General features: G+C 36.3%; 1 protein-coding gene across 11 annotated transcripts in view; it reads left to right on the top strand.

Annotated features, from left to right (window-relative positions):
- Positions 1-20,275, top strand: part of HDAC9 (histone deacetylase 9) — a 440,456-nt gene that overhangs the window by 250,289 nt on the left and 169,892 nt on the right. For 7 of the 11 annotated variants that reach the window (XM_015853723.2, XM_015853724.2, XM_015853726.2 and 4 more), the window contains 4 exons: positions 4,953-5,075; positions 7,012-7,222; positions 7,587-7,804; positions 15,462-15,731. In XM_015853723.2, the coding sequence (XP_015709209.1) occupies positions 4,953-5,075; positions 7,012-7,222; positions 7,587-7,804; positions 15,462-15,731 (822 nt within the window). Of the gene's footprint in view, positions 1-4,952; positions 5,076-7,011; positions 7,223-7,586; positions 7,805-15,461; positions 18,982-20,275 lie in introns of those variants that run through there. The other 4 variants (XM_032443180.1, XM_032443178.1, XM_015853728.2 and 1 more) reach the window with 1 other exon arrangement.

Here is a 20,275-nt window from a genome sequence, read left to right on the forward strand (position 1 = left end):
GCCTTTGATACTTGTATTGTGAAGCTAAATTGTACATGAAAGGAATTTTAACTACTCATTATTCTGTTTCATTCAAACGTGCCTATAATGACAGGAACACAGATGGTAAATCAGTCGTGATAAACTTCATTTACCACAGATATCATGCATAAATCATGCTTCCCATGGTAATTTTGTAAAGGTGGAAAAAATTAATGTAACTAAAAAGATTGAAGTGCAGAAATATTCTGTTTCCAGTGTGTATATCTATAGGAATTTTCATTTTTGTGACAAATGTTTTTAAGAATTGTTTGTTTATATGTTTTATGTTAGGAAAAAATATATATATATATTGCATAAGAAAATGTGATTTAACAGAGTTTTAGCTAAGGGAGCTACTTCTCTAGGTCAGTGACAGGACATTCACCTCAAAAAAACCTGGAATGGGCAGTTCAACCTCCAGCAGTGACTTTTCCCCATAATGAATTAATTGTGTGTGTGAACTATGATCCAGAGGGCAGGTGGGTGACCTCTGCACACTGATTAGTAGCCTCTCTCTGGCCCGTAACCAAAAAGGATAAAAAAAATAAAAATTGCATTGATGGCTAACATGTGGTCTTGCCTCGTAGCCCCTCTGTATGTGATTGCAAAAAAAAAAAAGTAAATGATGCAGAGCAAGATCCATCATTTGGATTAGATCAGATCCTAGCTCAGTCGTATTAAATGAAATATTTTAGGAAATTTGTCATATATGGATGTTGATGCCTCATTAAACAGGAAGTCATATCCAGTTGCATTTTGTCTTGACTTGAGGATACTACAGAATTCAAGGGGAATAATGGTTCACTGTGTGTTACTTTGGGTATTTTAGTTTCTGGGCATTTGCCCACAGCACTGAACCAGCATCAGAAAAGGATTGAGTCAGGTCAGGCTTGCAGTCTGTCTGGGGAGATTTGGCAAGGCTATACCAAACTTTATTTTCTGTTAATAAAACACTTCACTTACCATTACTGTGCCAGTTATCCACTGTTTCAGTTCCACACAATCGAAAATTTTCAAATGAGACTAAAAAGTTCCTTTTAAATTTGATTTCTGTATGCTGGAGTCATTCTCTTAGCTTGGTGGACGTGGGCAAAGAAGCTGAAACTACTGACTTCCATTTCTGGATCCAGTCAGAGATTTCATTACCTCTCTGGTTACTTGACTGTTAATACTGTGGTCCTGTGGGCTCAAACATTTTTCCATAAATCTCAAGTTCAGTGCATTTTGATTTCAGTGGGATTTTCTTTGGTAGTTTAACAGCAGCCAAATTGCTACATATCTCTTTGCTAGTTTAGCACTAGCTGCCAGCTCTCAAAGACTATGCATCTAATCAATTTTTCATCAGATACACAAAGTACTGAAGTTTCTAATAACAGGCTAAGTGTTCCAAAATCACCCAAAGTATCACTTGTTTTGCTGTAATCCTGAATGACTCACATTGCTGTTGTTTCATAATAATCGGTCTGACATTTGCAGTAAGTGTTGTGCTCGTATCTGAGTGGGTGGATAGCTGTGGTTTTCATGGCAGCAAATAAAACACTTTTTGCTGAGGAAAACCAGGTTGCTATGACAAAGCCATTTACCAGTAAAGCATGAGTCAATACCATAAATGATTACACTCCAGTACATAGACAAAATTAGAGCATTATCAGTAATGTAACAAATTTTTAAAGTATTTTTGCCATACCCATTTGAATAGCTAGACTTTTACGTGGCTTACCCTCCGGAGTACAGTCTGGTGGGCAGGCATATCTATTTTTTTGAATGAACAAATGCACACTGTGTATGGTGCACTTATGCAGATAATATTTTCCTATCACAGTTCCCCTAATGGTACTTTCAGTAACATTTGTTAAAACATTAGTTTCCTTATATGAAACTTAGAAGTTAAACTCAAGATCTTAATTGAACTTTTATAAATAAAGTGCTGTTTTTATTAGGCCCAGTTGTCTCCAGCAGCATCAAGGTTCACCGCAGTAGCTATTTGTCTCTTGTAGTGTGTCATATGCTTTCAGGTCACCTGCTGTGCTTGGGCTAAATCTTACTTGTATGAGAAGTGCAGTCAGGACTGATCCCTGCACAGCATGTCCCTTGAGTTCAGAGGGACAATCTGCAATAGTCATGTGAAATAATTTGTTTTAAGAATGCACAGACTGGTCAAAAGCCAGTGAAGGTAATGGAGAGTTTCTACTTGATGTTGTTGGACTTTTGGTTGTTTTCTTGCTCTTACATTTGCTATTTGGAGAGCAAAACTGCGTAGGATGTCACCGTATACAGGAGACAAAAATGACATGTATGGCAGATATACACATTCTTGAGCATATAAACAAGACTGAGACTGAGTTTTTACATGGTTTTAAAACAAAAGAGAGAAGAGTTAGTCAAGATGTTAGGAAGAATTTTGTTAATCGGAACAAAAAGTGTGAGACACTGATGCAGGCTGCCCAGAGAAGTTGTGGGTGTCCCCTCCCTGGAGGCACTCAAGACCAGATTGGATGTGGCCCTGGGCAAACTGATCTTGGGGGGGTAACCCTGCTCCCAGCAGAGGATTGGAACTGGGTGATCTTTAAGATCTTTAAGATTTAAGATCTTTAAGAATGGCCAAGCCAGGCCATTCTGTGATTCTATGATTATATCTCCACAAGTTGCAAGTATTTAATGCCAAACCATTTCCTCTTCCCCTTCTAATGTATAAATGATAAATGTGCATATAAAGTAGGTGTTCCGACTTCCCAGCAGGCCCTGGCAATAAAATAGAGCACAATAACTAAATGTGGGTGATAACCTATTAACTAATCTAACTAATCTTGGTGGTAGCCATTCACTGTTACATTTAGTTATCATACTTCTATTTCAAGAAGGAGGGTCACTATGTTGTCAGGCTACTTTAGGCATCAGTGAACAGAATCCATAGACTCAGTGAGTAAGTATATGGAGGAGCAATAAAGTAGTTGCTCTTTGGCATAATTTGGGTTTCAATCCAACCCATGAAGGACGATGACTTATCTGTTGTGCTGTCCATAGACTCAGTGAGTAAGTATATGGAGGAGCAATAAAGTAGTTGCTCTTTGGCATAATTTGGGTTTCAATCCAACCCATGAAGGACGATGACTTATCTGTTGTGCTGTGTCATTTAACAGTCATACGTGATCTTAATGTGGGAATATGTTTTGCTGTTATAAACCCTGTCACAGTTCCATTTGTGGATTCAAATCATAGGAAACAATAATGGCATTCTGGAAACCAAAAAGGAAACATGCATTTTTGCAGTGGCTCTCTATAAATACTGCAGTGGATGGATACAAATTTGGTATTCTAGAAAGCACACGAGCTGCTACAGCATCCATTTGCAGTCAAATCTTCATAGTCTTCCTCTGTTCTATCTCTGTGGTCTTGATTTATTTGGCTTTAATCATGGTCAAAGGTGGATCTTACCAAGGCAGGGCACTGTTAGCTAGGAATTAATGTAACGAAAAAGTGAAGCTTCTTTGTTTCATACGCTATCTGTTGACATTCCCTAGATACCAAAAGAAAATTACAGAGATAGACTTCTTCTGTTTTTGTCTCAGTGATAGGTCGTATCTCCAAACAAACTGTATGAGGAAGGTTATGTTTTGCAATAACATCCTGTGTTTTTGTGCTTAACTGCTTTTCATTGATGGTCTGAAGTTGCATTGTATTAGCACAAAGTATTTTACAGAGTTAATTGATATTCCAGGTTTGTCCAGGGGAAAATCTACAGCTCCCCACAACATGCTTGACAAGTTATTATATTTACTTTAGTCAAAGCCCGAGTGTGCAGTATCCCTCTTGGAGGTGGTCTATTATTGGAGTCCCATATGCTTTTTGTTTGGGAAGAAAGCAGTCACTGTGTCATACTGTTACACGGGGTATTCTTTTTCAAGGATGTTGTTCCCTTGGGGACCATATCATGCCAGAGTTCCTAAGTCTAATAAGACCTTTGTAGGTCTCATTGTGTTAAAATTCTGGGAGGGAAGCAAGAGTTAAAGAGAAAACGTAATTCAAGCAACTATACTAGACCACATGTTGAAAAACATGACTGTTAAAGCAGAAACACAAGGGCATTAAAATATTCCTATTACAGTAATGTAATTTTTTATATTTCTTCCCTAAAATGGAAAGATGGAGGGTGATCTTTGTAGTATGCCTGATTTACTTGACATTAATTATATCAGCAATTGTATGCACATGAAAATTATATCACAAGGATTCAAAACAAGTGTTAAATATTTTAAATTTTAAGGAATTAGGAAAGAAGTGAGGGGATATTCCACCATCAGAGAATGATGAGTTGCTATTCTTTGTGTATATGCAGAAATAGACACGGTGTATATATATATATTAATGACTGATGCGAATGTGTGCCTCACTTTCTACCCCAAATTTCCATGTCAATGTCAATGGAAATTAATGATGTGTTTGAAACACCTTCATATCATTATATGGGTAAGCGCATACATAGATAGGTAGGAGCCATTTTTCATACTTTACATCAAAAATGTTATTAACTATAGTAGAGGTCTAATTCCTCCATATTCATAACACTTTTGATTTATCTAGTTGCAATCAATAATTCATTGGCTAAAATCCTGATGGTATTTTAAGCAGTAAAAGCGCAGTTGATGAGAGAAGAGGTGGATTGGGAATCTTCAAGCATTTGGGTCTGAGTAGAAATTTGACTTATTAGCCAGTGCATAATCTTAGGTGTACTTCAGATGTTTTCTTAAGAAAGAAAATATCAATATTTTCTTTACAAGGACAGTACCTACTATCTGGAACCCCACTGTGGTGCAAGCCAATCCATGACACATAACTGGCTTTAAATATAGCAACAAAATAGGCATAATGTTATCAAGATTTAAAAAAGAGCTTGGAGGTTGTATGGAAATTGTTTTTCCTCTTTATTCCAGCATCTGGTTTCACAGCAACGCCTTTTGATACAGGATGAATCAGTGAACTTGTTGAGTCTGTACACGTCCCCTTCTTTGCCCAACATTACCTTGGGACTTCCAGCTGTACAATCTCAAATCAGTGTAAGTGATCAATCGTAAGCCTTTCTACATTTTCTCCTACCTTTTTTTTTTTTTCCCTCCTACTTTTTTTTCCCCCTCCTACTTTTTCTTCCTACTTTTTTCTCTGAAATAACCTACTTTCTGCCCTTTCTCAATTTTTAACATTTTGGAGCATAAGCAAATCAGAGCAGGTTCCAGACCTTTCTTTCAACTGGGCAGCATCTGAAATTTTAAGAAAACAACTTGAAAGCAATTATTATTCTCAATCTGAAATAAGAGCTGATGTGAAGTTTAGCTAAGTATGGGCCATTGTATTGTATTGTATTGTATGGTATTGTAGTTATATTTGTAAGTATGATAACAAACTTCAGAGAGTATAAAAGTTCTAATTGTATAATCCCTCCTACTTGGTAAAGCACAGCACCTCTGACATTCTATAATGAGATGCAGTGGCAACCCAAGCTGGGCTAAAGCATAGCAGGGGAAGAATCCAGCATTCCTGAAGTTGAGGGTTTTTTTGTTTTTGTTTGTTTGGTTGGTTGGTTTTGTTGTTGTTGGTTTTTTTGTTGGTTTTTTTTTTTTTTTTTTTTTTTGAGGGATTTAATCACATAGATTAAATTTTTAGTTATGTAAACAATATTTAATGACTAGTTACATTCATATATCCTTTGTTCAGTCTGCAACAATCAAGTTCATTTAGAACTTAGTGTTAAATTAGGGTGTGAAATGTATAAGAAAAGAGCTACAACATGTATTGAAATCATATTGATGGATGTTGAAAGATCTTTGTATTAGCCAGCTTTACAGCAATCTAGAAGTAAAATCTGAGACTCAGTAAAAGAACTTCTAATTTTGATACTGGTCAAAACTTTCTCTTCTTGATTTCCGGCAAAAATAGTCATATAATCATATTGTAGTTCTATACACCATTGTATAAATTCTGAAGAACTTTTAGAAAATGAATTGGAAACTTCTATAGAAATACTATATTTCCTTATGTAAGAAAAAATAAAAATATATCACAGTATCACAGTCTCATGCGGGTTGGAAGGGACCTTAGAGATCATCAAGTCCAACTCCCGGGATTTGAGCCTCTGTGTAGCAGAGCGGCACTTCTACCACTGCGGCACCGGGGCACACAATATATGTATCTAAACAGTCTACTACAGTTTGCAATAAGTACTGCACAGTTCCAGTGCAGGTTAAAGTTTCTTGCCGCTTAATGGCTTTTTTTTAGTGCACTTAACCAATAGCATATTGCTGCAGTGAAGCATTTAAAATTAGACATAGAACGTTGAAAGGAAAATTGTGTAGGCTTTAAATCATTTCTCTAGAAGTCTTTCATGAGATATTTATAAGCAAATGATTGGTTTTAAGGGATGGAAAACTTGAACTGATCATGAAAAGTGGTAGTTACTTTTCCAGATCATATTGTCAAAAAAATCATAGCTATTTCACACACACACACACACACACATACTAAAAAAAATAAAATAAATAAATCTTACTTCAAAGTAATTTTAGAACATTAAAAAATAGAAATGAAAATATATTTAATTTTCTCAATAGTGCGAGCTTTTGATGGAGTCAGCTGGCCCCAAATATTACTTTTGGCATTTGAAAAAACAAAAGGGTTGATTTATGCAAATACTGCCTATTTTTCTTCCCACAATAAGTAATTGCAAAGTGGATTTAAAGTTTACTTTGGTGTTTATTCTTCAGGAAAGGGTGATAGTAGAGTATAAAGTAAGCATGTGCCCCAAAAAGTCAGTTGCTTAGTTTCTTAGCTGCTTAGTTTCTTGCAGTGCTTGTTCTTCCTCCCTCTTCATGTCACAGTCAAAGTGCAAGAGATAGATTTAAACTTTTTCTTCTGTATTCAGAAAGACCATCTAATCAAGTGAGATAACAATGGCCAAGACAATGAAAAGCAGTCACCAGTGTCATTGTTTCTTGACAGGCTTCATCATCATTCAAAGAAAAGCAGAAGGGAGAGACCCAGACACTCAGACCAGGAGTGGCATTGGCTGGACAGTATGGTGGGAACATTCCCCCATCTTCAACTCATCCTCATGTTGCTTTGGAGGGAAAACCAAATAGCAGCCACCAGGCTCTCTTGCAACATCTGTTACTGAAAGAACAGATGAGACAACAGAAACTTCTTGTAACTGGTAATGATCAAAGTTTCAACACAATAATCATTTTAGAGGTTTTTAATGACATTTTTATTCTGGATGTTTTAAAAAGAGGAAGGGTGGGAGAAAAAGGATAGAATGTTTGTTTTCCCACTTCAGTGATTCTGCTCGATTAGCCTCAAAGGATTCCTTGATTACAGTAAAGAGAAAATGATTACTTCATCACATTCTTTAGCAACTGCTGAACTTCCTAGCATGGCTAGGCGTGTGGTACACATCTCACTGCATCAGCACTGATACAAAGTTCTGCAGCATACACCCCTCTTCTTAGTGAGAGATTTCTCTTCTATTAGAGCTAGTATTTTTCTTCACACTGGAGTAAAATGTCATTGTTTTGTAGGAGCAGTTCCTCTTCATCCCCAGTCTCCTTTGGCAGCAAAAGAAAGAGTCTCACCTGGCATAAGAGCTGCCCACAAACTGCCTCGTCACAGGCCTCTGAATAGAACCCAGTCAGCTCCTCTTCCTCAGAGCACTTTGGCCCAGCTGGTTATCCAGCAGCAACATCAACAGTTTTTGGAGAAGCAGAAACAGTACCAGCAACAGATCCACATGAATAAGGTGAGTTCCCAAAGCAAGTAATTTTTAATGAACATCCATGTTGAAAAATAAGTGAAGTGTAGATGCTGGGGCCATGTGGTAGATGAGAAAAACAAGTTCTTGCATGAGTACCTTGCTTATGCATAGTTTGTATATATTTGCATAGACCTTCATTTTCATTTTTCTGAAATATGGTACAAGATTGGTTTATGCTTGATGGCATCAATAAACATGCAATTCAATGAAATAGGGATCAAAGAATCTTTTAGGCTTAGATTACAAATGCTTTCCTGCTGAATGCTGAATGATGTCTTATGGATACTGTATTTCTTTGATCCAACTTCTCTTTATTTGCCATTTCCAATTTCAGAGATCATTCATTTCAGCTGCTGAGTCAGAGTTTAAGCTTACTCACTATGGAATATTGCGTGGAGTAAATATATGATTCATTTGAAGTAAATCAGCTGATTAAATTTATCTTGTTTTTGTTAAAAATTTATTGATCATCTGTAGAAATTTTAACCAGCTTTTATCAAATCAACTTCTCTGTAAATTCAACAGTAATGTAAAAGTTTGTTATCTGTGTGGCAATATAAAAATACCAGTGATAGAGAAAGAGAAGGATTTGCTGTGGCTCATGTCATATACAGAGTTGAACTGTGCCTGTTTCCTTGTAGAGTAGCATATTTTTCTGAGAGGAAAGAAAGAAAAAAAGGACAAGAAAAAAGCTGCTTAACTAAATCACTGTTGTAGTAATCATACATCTGTACTTTTCTTGTTTTGCTTGAGAGTTATTTGGAAACTATACATAAGAGCTAATTGCGAAGGAGAAAAGATGAAAAGCAGGACATTCAATCTTTGTACCTATGAGAAAGGGAAAAAAAAAATCAATCCACCTTACAGGGTGAACTTCCCAGGGGGTACTGATTCCTTGGAATCTACTAAGAATTCTCAACAAAATTAGAAACAAACCTAGAGTTTAAGTACATAGTTTGTACAGTGGTTTGGTTATTAAATCTTGCCTTAATTAGGAAAAATGAAGACCAGAAAACTTCAAAGTTCAGTGCTGATCCTTGCATGTTAACCCCTCTCAGCTTGGGTGTTTTGATTACTCAACTAGGACTCCAGTTGGCTTTTCTTTGAGTATGCATTCCATATGTTTAATCAAGATGGCATATGTATATCTTGTAGCCTCAGGTTTTGAAAATATTTCACCTGCCCTCAGTTGTCTGAAAAAGATTTTTACCAGTAAAGTACTGAGTCTTTGTGCCGTTTCTGGGTATCCACTGCAAACTGATCAGCTACTGCTCATGCATTCTTCACAAAGCAATAACCACAATAACATGTTTTTGTTAGGTCATATGCTTATTGACATACTTTCTACCATAGCATTTGGGGGTACATGGTGTAGCATCTATATATATTTGTCTTGAAAGTGAAAATTAAACTTGAGTCGCATAAATATATTAGTCACATATGACTGTAGATACATTGCACATCACAAGATCTTGGCTGGAAAACAACTAAAAAAAGACTTCAATTGGCATGAGAGAATGCCTGCTTTAGTAACTTTTTCTTTTTTTTCTCTGTGTTAAACTGCAGTGAAAACAAGTGTTGAGAACAAAACACTCCAGAAATACTCTTCCATTCTAATGTGATTATTTACAATAAAGGGACGATACAATTCCTTCCCTTAAAGCCTAGCAAACCTAATTTTTATCATCTACACTGTAGACCATATGCACATGTAGATAGTAGAAATTTATCCCAGGGCCTTTCACTGTCTTGAAATACCACAACATACTTCCTTTTTCCAGCTATCTCAATTTCCTCTATCTGTACTCCCAGAGCAGATAGCTTTCATCAGGATCACAGTCTCTCATCAGAGCAGCAGACACCTAAAGAGGAGAAGGATCATCGTGCACCCACAGAAGCAGCAAATTATGTGTGGATGTGGGTAGTTTATCAGACTTTTTTTATGGTCTACAGTAACAAGGTTCTTGTACCATACTGTTCCCTGAACCAATCTGCTGCCTGGTAATAAAACTGACCATGCTCCAATCACACATCTGTTCTCAGCAAGTATACAAAAAGCCAAGTGCTTTCTTACTTACTTTTTAAAAACTGGCATTTAAGGTAGTCAGTAGAGAAGTGGTGAGAAATGATCAAATCAGGAAGTGGCTATTAAGTACTGAATTTAAGGTTATATTATTTAAGTCCTTAATTAAAGGTTTAGATTGAACACCTGTGCATGCATATTGTCTCTGAATGCGAGCAGCAGGATAGAATGTACTTTGTTCATTCTTAAACCTTACTTGTATTTGTAGTTGATGTTATTTATTTATTACCCAACTTAACACATTTCTAGAGCTCTTATAATCAAACCTGAACTCTGCAAAGCAGAGTTATCTGAATCCAAGAATGAGATATTCTGGAAAATGAAGCAAAGCAACCCAACATCTTATTTCTTATAACAAGTTTGAGCATGTATCGAGAGAATATATATATTTATTTTCCACTTCTCTATCCCTCACTATTTAGTACATAGACCCTGTACTGAAATCTTACATAATTCCCTCCTTGCAGTCTTGAAAAAAATATTTAATGAGGAGTACTCAGACATGGTTTGAAAATGTTTCATTAGAAATACAAGAGCCATTTTAAGCTGACAAGACTACAAAATGCTAGTTGATGAAGATTTTGAGAACAAGTTAAGACATTCTATTTATTTTGTATTTCTTTTTCCTTTTCCCTTTATGTTTAGGACTTCAAGTGCTTAGGGATTTAATATATTTCATCTGAATCTGTTATTTAAGGTATTTCTCTGAGCTGAGATCGTGTGTCATGTGTCAGGAATCCTTGAAAAATGAGTTTGGTCAAATCTTAGGTAACAACAAAAAGAGGATGAGAGCAACAGACTCTACCCACCCTATGGATTTTCTATTTATCTTCTATGTAAAGGTGATTTCTTTCATAAAATAATATACTGTAACTGCAAGTCAGTGCTGCCGTGAGGGTGATAACAGGCAAAATCTGACACAGGTTGGAGGTAAAGGATCCCCCTGGATCATTTCCATTCTGAATAGAAACAAATAATTGCCAAGAGGTGTGTCTTTGTCCTTAATAAAAAAGTGAAGATCCCCTCTGGATTATTTCTGGTCTGCTGTCAGATGCCATGCTTTTGATGTGGGAAATGGGATACCTGCAGGATCTAGTATACTGACCTCCTAAAAATATGTTGCATAAGTTGACATCATGTGCAGAAGTAGGTAGAAACCTGCATCCCAGCTTTCTGGGGAAAAAAGAATTATAATGAATGTGCAGTAACCTGAACTCTGCTTGTCCCAGGAGAGCTTGATTTTGCTGTTGTCAGCTTTAATATGCTTCTATCCAACTTGCAGCATATTTCCTCGTGAGGCCCTTTGATCACCATTATAGAACTTCATCCTGCTCAGTAAAGGGAGACCAAAGACTGAAACCTCTATCTAAAATTATTGCAATCAGGTTCCAAAATATTGCTACTGCAATAAAAATCCTGAAGTCTTGTTTCCATTTGTGTATCTCTTTATCTAAAAAGCTTTTATGCTTCCACTTGCTAAAAATATATATATATGATTTTGAGGTAACGAATATAAATGCAAAGCCCATAGTCGAACTCTGAGATAAAGAAAATCTCAGAAGTCATAATGTTAGCAGCATGTAAACAGAACCCTCCCTCAGACTTTAAAGGCTGTTGTTTTGTGTGTGTGTGTGTTTGTGGTTTCTTTTTTTTTTTTTTTCCCTTTTATTTTTTATCATTTTTTTTTTTCCTATGTAGGGTGAATAAAATCAATCCTCTGCTGAACCTAAAGTGGCACCATCCTCACTGGGACCAAGATTTCAATTGGTCCATATGGGAACCCTACAAGTGTTCATAAAATAATGTTTGTTGCATTTTGACAATTCACAATTATTTTTCAATGATAAAGTATTCCTTTGTATTGAGTAGTAACAAAATAATGGAGCCATTTGCAGTGTGCATTAAAGTACAGAAACAGTATGGACAATGCTAAAGATTAAATAAGGAGTGCCTTAATGTTCCAGGCTATTAGTCAGTTTAAAGCATCTTTCACTGGGCAAGACTAAAAGGTAAAAGTTATATGACAAAAATAGAGTGAATAAGAGTAAATGTTCATTTACAGAAGTTTATCATAATTGGCCAATGTGTATTAATAGAAAAATGAAAAATAATATGGGCTATTTCTATTGATTGATGGAAAATACTAGGAAAATTATTTGTTAGGAATATTGAAAAGAGCCAGGTAACCACAGGTTCATCATTCACTCTTCTTATACTTAATGAAATAAGAAAGACTGTTTTGATCAGGTTCTACTTGACTAAATTAACCGAGGTACTATAATCAAGGTTTGTCTTTCCAACTTACCTTTCTGACTTGCATCCTCAGAAGATGAGAGCAGTAACACTGCTTCTTTCAAGTATTACTTATAGTAGGGGATTATATGAACAAGACTATAGCAGTGATTAAAGGTGTTTGTAACTGAAAACTGCCCAGAACATTTCATCCTTTATTAAGAACTAATGTTTAAGTCATAAAGCAGAAGAATGATCTTGGAAGGATAAATACATCCCTTAGAAGTGTACTACACAAGTAACAGGAGAAAACAGTAAGCAGTTTCCAAGTTATTTCAGCACAGCTAACAACTTGCGTAGCTGGTCAGAGTAACCCGAGAGCCATGGCACAAAAAGAGAAAAAATGTTTCCATAAGCATGCAGATGAGTTCCTAGAAACAACAGCAGTGTGTTTCAAGAAGGAACAATCAATTAAGGAAAGAAATGTATGTGGTGGCTGCTGCGGGGTTTTGTGCTTTGTCTCTTTGTAAGCACATTTTATTTAAAATATTTCATTTTACAAGAGCTTGTTATTAAAAAAGAGACACAAAAATAGTGTCTGCAACTGGAGGCCTTGTAAAACAGTCTGTTTCAAGGTCCAGGTTATTTGTGTGTCTTCCATTTTCCTGTACAGCCACGCAGGTTTGATTGTTTTTGATGTCTTTTTTTGGTCGGACTCTTGCAGTTATACAATGGAGTTGATGTGTGTAAATGCTTCATCTCCTGCTGCCACTATTTACTTTGGCTCATGCATATCCCTTACAATTTAATTTCCTGAAAATAAAAGGGGAAAAAATATATAGGTTACATTAGCATGAAGCCTTTTTTTTTTTAGTAACTTTAGTTGGAATAGCAATAACAGGAATGTATATTGGTTTAAGAAGACCGATCTGTACAACTAATTTATTCACTAAGTAAACCACTCCTATGTTATTATTTTTAAATGTAGTCTTACTAAAGTTCAGATTAAGCAATCACATTCTCAAAATGAAAAATGTGCATTAAGAACAGGAGAAATTCCTTCACTGTATCTGTAGATAAATACAGAAAAAAACAATGGTAAGTGGAGATTTAAAGTGAAAGATTTAAATGTTAAGTGCAAGCAGGAGTATCCAGCTGCACTGTGAAAGGACTTTGGCAGTGTTTCATTCAGGGTTCATTTTCTGCTGAGTAATCCAGCTTAAAATAGAGAGATAATATAGAAATATTGACTTTCGACTGCTATCTTTGTGGGTCTCCAGATATGTAATTACCTACAGTAGGGCCAGGGGATAAAAGTATAAAAAAAGATGCTGTTGTCTTAGGAGAACTGAACAGCCTTCTGATAACATTACTAATGTAATTAGTGGAATAAAATGGGGCAAGCTGCCTTTAAGACCCACACTAAGAAATACCAAAGTGTGGTGATATGGAGATGCGGACTTGCTGTAGCTTAGCAGACTAAGGAGCAGGAGTGCCTTTGCAGATTTTGCCCGCATGCAGTGCACCCATTGTCGTTATTCTCTGCCCTATGAGAAGACAGCAAGAGTGCCTCCTAGCCCCTTGCCTGAGGCTTGCTTTCATTCTCATTTCCACCATTATGAAGGATACCCTTCATAAGATTTTGCATGGGAGCTGGCTGTATTTACGCACTTTGTAAAATCTCTTGTGAAAACAAACACTTTAATCTCACAGAATTTTAGAAGGCTTAATGTGTTTAGCTCCTCCTGTCACCAGTCTGGAGCAAATCTACTGATTTCCGTGGTGAAGGAGCAGGCCCCAAAACAGGCACACTGCAAGCTGAAATGCATGCAAAAACCATGCTGGTCTCACAACCCTTTACATATGTATCTCCCCACTGACTTCACACAAGAAGAATTTAAAGCATTCCATGTATAGATTATATACTGCAGGACATCATGTGTTGCATCAGAAAGCTCAGCAGCACTGAAGATCTGTGCCATACAGCAGTAGAAGAAGAAAGCATCTGACATTAAAGTAAAAAAGCATAAAAGAGGAGAAGCAATGAGTTAAATGTGTCGTTTCTGTGGACCTGCTCTCCTTTACTCTTGGCTTTCCTTCCAGAATAGTGCACCTGATGTCAAGTAACTGGCACATGGAATGTTTTACAGATGGATCAGCATTAGTGACTCTTGTGGCTGTATATGATTATCTGTCACGCAGATGTTTTAGTTGTATTTGATCACTGGCCAGGCGGCCAAGCAGCCAGGCTTTCCTTCTTTGTGCCTGAGGAGTGGAGAGGGATCACCCACAGATGTTACAGAATAGTGTACCTGGTCTGAATACATGTAGCTTGCTTCAGAGCTTTCCTGGTCAGTGTCACCCCCTGAGAAACAACTGGGTCTGATATGAGAATTTTTCCAGATTCTCCTTATTAGAAAGAGATGCTCTGCACTGGTTGCGGAACTGAAGATTCCTCAGCTTAGAGCAAGCCACCTACAGAGTGGGTGGTACGTATATTGTGATTCTGCATTGTCCACAGCAATGAAAAGGAATTTTTGCTTAATTCTTTTTTAGAAGGTCATTCTGCTCCCATTACCCCCAAAAAAATCCATTTGCAAAATCTTCAGTAGGAAATTGTAAACTAGATTTGATTGCAGCACCCAGGCATTTGGCACCTCAGCAAAGCTCTGCAATGGCAGTTAATGGTGTAAAAGCAGCATTGTCTGGGTAGTTGTACTATGTCATTAATGCTGAGACAAGGGAACCTGTACCATGCATGACAATGTCTGCAGTCTTTCCAATAAGGGCCAGACATCCTCACAGTCTCTGTGCCAAGGAGCAGTGACTGACTTGAGCTCTTTGTCACTGTTCGTCTGTGTCTCTTGGGACATGCATGCAGTGATTGATGCAGAAACATGTAGGAATATTTCCTGATTTGCTTATATATTAACCAGATTATTTTTTAGAGTTCCTTTATAATTTTTGGTTGGGAAAAAGTGAACAGTAATGTAGTTAAGTAAATTTCTGCTTTTTTGTTTGAAGAGTATGAAGGGAAGCTAATTGCTCTTGATTGCCAGAAGCTACAATGTAATGGATGTGCTATAATGCTTTCATTATTCTGACCAATTTTTACTTGAATATTACCATAAAGCACTCATTACATATATAGTATTTTCTACTGCAGCATAACAAGTGACCTTTTACTTAAGAACTTTGGTTCTTTTTTCTTCATAGATTAGTATTTAGCTTGCAATAGAAGCTGTAATCTTGTTGATATCTAGTACTTCCCAGTGTTCTGCACTGATGAAAAGAATGATTAACTGGTTCCTCTCCATCTCTTTTCAGATGCTCTCTAAATCCATTGAGCAGCTAAAGCAGCCTGGCAGCCACCTGGAGGAAGCTGAAGAAGAGCTGAATGGAGACCACTCGATGCAGGAAGAGCGAGCTCCCGCCAGCGGTGCCAGCATTAGGGCTGAGAGCAGCAGTGCTGGTGAGGATGACAGAATAGGACAGCAGGCGGGAGCTGTGAAAGTCAAAGAGGAGCCACCGGACAGTGATGAGGATACTCAAACCCAGCAAATGGAATCTGGGGAGCAAGCTGCTTTTGTGCAACAGGTAATAGGCAAAGATATAGCTCCAGGCTTTGTAATTAAGGTTATTATCTGAACATCAAATGCATTTTCTAGGCTTTGACAAGCAATTGTGTTTTGATTCACTGAACTAGCAAATCCTGATTTACCATTTAAAGAATTTAACAAAAGCAAAGGTGTTGTATGCACACATCAAAACATAGCGGAGCTCATCCTTATGGCCACTAATGAAGCAAATACCTGTTGCAGGCAATTGCTATACATAAAACTTTGCGTATTAGATGATAGAATTTGTATCAGGCCAGGATTACGTTACATTGCTTAGTTCTAGTGCAAGACAGCTAGTATCACTTAGCTTGTTGAGATCAGCTACTGCTGGAATTAGTTTCCAGACCTGATTGATGAAACATTCTTCTCTGATTTTGAATCCTCTTACTTTTGCTTTCAGCTATATGTATATAATGTATCATAGCATAGTCTTGAACACTGTTAACAAACAATAGGGTAATTTTCCCCCATAGACAGGTACTGACTGCTACATCAGCAGTCCCAGGCTGGTGTACAGAGTATATAAATTAGAAAAGTATGCCTGGTGGATGTAAACGTGCAAGGCAAGGCACTGTTTAAAACTTGCATTGTTTTCTTTTCTGCATTGCTTAATTCATTTTTCATTCTGTCTCATTTGATGATACTGTCCACAGAAACATCCTTAAATGAAGCAGATGCAAATATTGGCAAGAAGGAAAATGCAGCATTAGGTTCTAATCAGATATTACGGTATTGAAGGAAAAACACAGAACTGTTATCATTATTATCTGATGTCCAATCACTTGCTTATTGTTTTAAATAAAGACTAATCATACAACATTGCATAACCTTTACCACTAGGTCTCATGGACAAATCCTAAAATAAGGACCGTGTAAAGAATGCCAACTCGGCAAAAGGAAACTTCAAATTGTCTGACAGTGTTTAGTGAATGCTGCAGAGCGAAGTGCATTTGTGCAGCCTGTGCTTTCAGAGAGCTGGTATCCCTTTTGTTGCTCCAAAATCAGATGGAGCAATTCTGGATGCAATGGCAGGCACTGTTTATTTAAGTCAAGACTTTGTCAGGTCCCTGCTGTTCTCCTGAAGAAAAGTGATTCTGAGAGGGGGAGCAGGAAATGCCTTATGGAAACAGGAAGCCCAAGTGATTCATGTGCTGAGGAATGTAAGGCAGGGGGAACAGGGTAGTGTTCTCTCTGTTTTTAAAGGCACTCTATGAATTGATTTATTGTCAAAGAAAATAACAAAGTGAGTAGGGAAATTGTTAAGGAAGCTTTCCAGTGAAACATTTCCTTCATATTCCCTTTTGATATGTTTACCTTGTTTTATAGGTTTACTTTTGTTAAGCTAGTTAAAGATTCATTGTATTAAGATCCCCTTTAATATGGATAATCCCAAACTGACCTGGAATCCTTGTCAGTTTTTTTTCTATTAAAAATATTTATATTTCTAAAGCTAAGGTATTTTAAGGTGCAGTATCCTGTTTCAAAAGAGATAGATGTTTTGCCAAATGTAGAAATTGTTCTGAAATGTTGTTAGCATATGTTGTTTACATTATGCTCTAATACTATTAAAGCTCTTATAAAATGTTGCAACCTATAAAGATACATTATCCTTTTTCCTAAAAGACCTCAAACCAATGACTAAGTAGTTGCTGTATAGTGAAAGGCCTCCTGCAACTTAAAGATCAACTTAGATAGGAAACATGCATTAATTGATAAAACGTAGACAACTTTTATGTGTGCGTTATATTGGTCTTGAATGAAAAAATCACTTCACATTCAAAAAGAGAAGCATATAAAAATTAAATTACGTATTTTTCCAATTCTGTATTATCCTAATTTTTCTTCAGCCTCATCAAAAGGGATAGTGCATCTTTTAACATATATTTTATTTGGGGAGAAACTTGCAAATGAGAAGACTTTTGTACAATATTGTTTCCAAAACATTGTATTCACAAAGCACAGAAGATATTTTTATAATGCCTTTCAGATGAGAAACCCCAATATATTGGTGGACTTTAATTTTAGAAACTCTCAAACTTGGATAAAATTGAAATAGAGAAATTACCTGGAACCAGTGAAAAAGAAAACTGGGTTTAAAAAAAATCCCATATTTCTAATAGATAATTGTCTCCTACATTTTAAATCTACTGTATTTATTATAATTTACACCCTTAGAGGTGATCTCTTGTTTTGTGTTGTAAATATATTGTTTGTATGTTCCCTTTTTTTGCCTTCTGATATAAGTCTCTTCCTTTCTCAAATAAAGTTTGTTTTTTGTTTTTTTTTTTTAAGATCCCCTTTCAGATATCTGACTTTGTGTAAAGTTGATACCTCAATTGTGCTTTTGCTTTGTATATCCAAATATGTTTGCTACACATTGTTGAAACAATTAAAGCTTTCAGGATCAAGGTTTTTATTAGACTATTCTTACAATGATTACACAAAGTCTTCCTTTTAGTCTCTCGTTTTATCCTACATCAGCCATTATAAGTTCTAGTGAATGTGAAAATAGTATTGATGCATGCTCATTTTCCCATCACGGCATTTGTCTTGAACATGTCTTCAGTGTCATGTTAGAAAGGTAAATACAAACCCCAGTTTCTTTGCTCCTAAACTGTCAAAAGTTATCCTAAATATGGATGAACTGAAATAATTACTACGACATGCCTAAAATCTTCCTAGAACACAAAAGGTATTGAACCCGAGCACATACTGACCTTTTTGGCATTCCTCAAGACCTTTGCAAAACTAGAATCCATCTGTAAATATATCTGGAAGGAGGGAATCTGCAAACTTTACAGAGTTTAAAGCAATTATGGGAGAAAATGAAGTCCTACCATGAAGAAACACCTACGCACTTACTTAAAGATATTTAGTGCTTCTCTGGTTGGTGACATTTCCCCAGATTTGCTTCAGATCTGCAGACAGAAACAGTTTGTACTATATAACTATCTCTGTTGCTAAAATACATGCATTATTACTATGAAAAGAGTTCAGAAAATTGTTGCCATCAAACCCCTTTCACTGTTCATTTAAGTAGCAAAAGATTTTAGCTGCTTTCATAAAATACAATTCTTTAACAATGTAGGCATGTAAGAATAAATATTTTGTAAATCAAATGTAATTATATTCAGTGATACAACAGCAAAGTAATGTTTTGCCAGTAATACACACATACCCACAAAAAAGTCAAGTTTCAGCTTAGGAAATCTTAAGTAGCATGAACAGAATAATATTGTATTGCTTATGCAGTCGATTATTATGTATTTAGAACCTTATGCCTGTAAGTAAATCATGCTTTCAATGGTTATTTTCTTGAGACGCCATTTGTATAAAAACTCATGTTGGAAGTAGAAGAGAAGCCTTAAATGTTTTTGATTTACAGCATTCCTGGTATGGAGGCTACACCTACTTTCTTTTTTTCTGAACTATTTGTTTACCATGCATTAAAGCACCTGTAATGCAAAAAACAATCGTAGTGTAATACAATACACAGCTCTTATTTTTTTCTATCATAAATGTTCACGTCTGTCCTGGGCAACCTGGTCTAGTGGTTGGTGACCCTGCCCATGTCAAGGGCGTTGAAACTGGATGAAGTCCTTTTCAACTCAGACCATTCTATGATTCTTCTTTTTTTCTGTTTTGTTTTATTTTGAGCAGCAGATAACATAGTCTGTCCTGTTGTCCAAAAAGTAAAGTCAGCATTAGATGCCAATTTAGAAGTAATTACTACCAAATGAGGCAAAATGTTTTGGAATATTTATATACTCAAGAAAAACACAACTTACTGGAATGTAGATACTGTAACTCTGGCCTTATTTTCATCTTCTGATGTTAAAAAGAAATAGCCAAATGCCACAGCAAATAAGGAGCACTCCAGATACTACCACCACTCATATTTTCTTTCAGCAAGTCATTCATGCACTACCTTCATTTTGTCTTCATTGTCATCAGGGTCACTAAGACCTATGTTATGTATGCAAACTATACCCTGTTTTTGTCTTCACTGGCATTCTGAGGTACAATCTATAAACATCAGTACCCAAACATAAATCTAAAAATGTTTACTTATTTCTCCCCATTATGAGCACAATTTGCAGCCAAAATTAGCTAAGCCAAGTTAATTTCCTTATTGTATTCTGTGCCACTAGCAGCATGTCCTACTTATCCACTTAAGAGATGTTTGTTTGCTTTTCATTTATTTGTTTAGTTTCTGATTTCCTTATGCAGTTCCCATCATCTGGGTCATAGCAGTGCTTCTGTACCTGGCTTCTCAGTGGAGAAATATGCTGAACTACTATTCAGGCAATCAGAAGAAAATCATCATAGATCATTTTATCCTCTATAACGCTCTAGTAAAATCCCATTGTTCTGTTGCATTTTAACACTGTAATTAATAGACTCTGTTCTTTGCATTTGGTAGACTTTGTGCTTTGCATTTTCTTTTTTTCCTCTTTTAACTCATCCAGATTTAGAATTAGAACAAATGGCAAATAAATACAATCAGCCTAAAAGGTACAG

The sequence above is a fragment of the Coturnix japonica genome, chromosome 2, assembly GCF_001577835.2.
Source record: "Coturnix japonica isolate 7356 chromosome 2, Coturnix japonica 2.1, whole genome shotgun sequence".
NCBI lineage: Eukaryota > Metazoa > Chordata > Aves > Galliformes > Phasianidae > Coturnix > Coturnix japonica.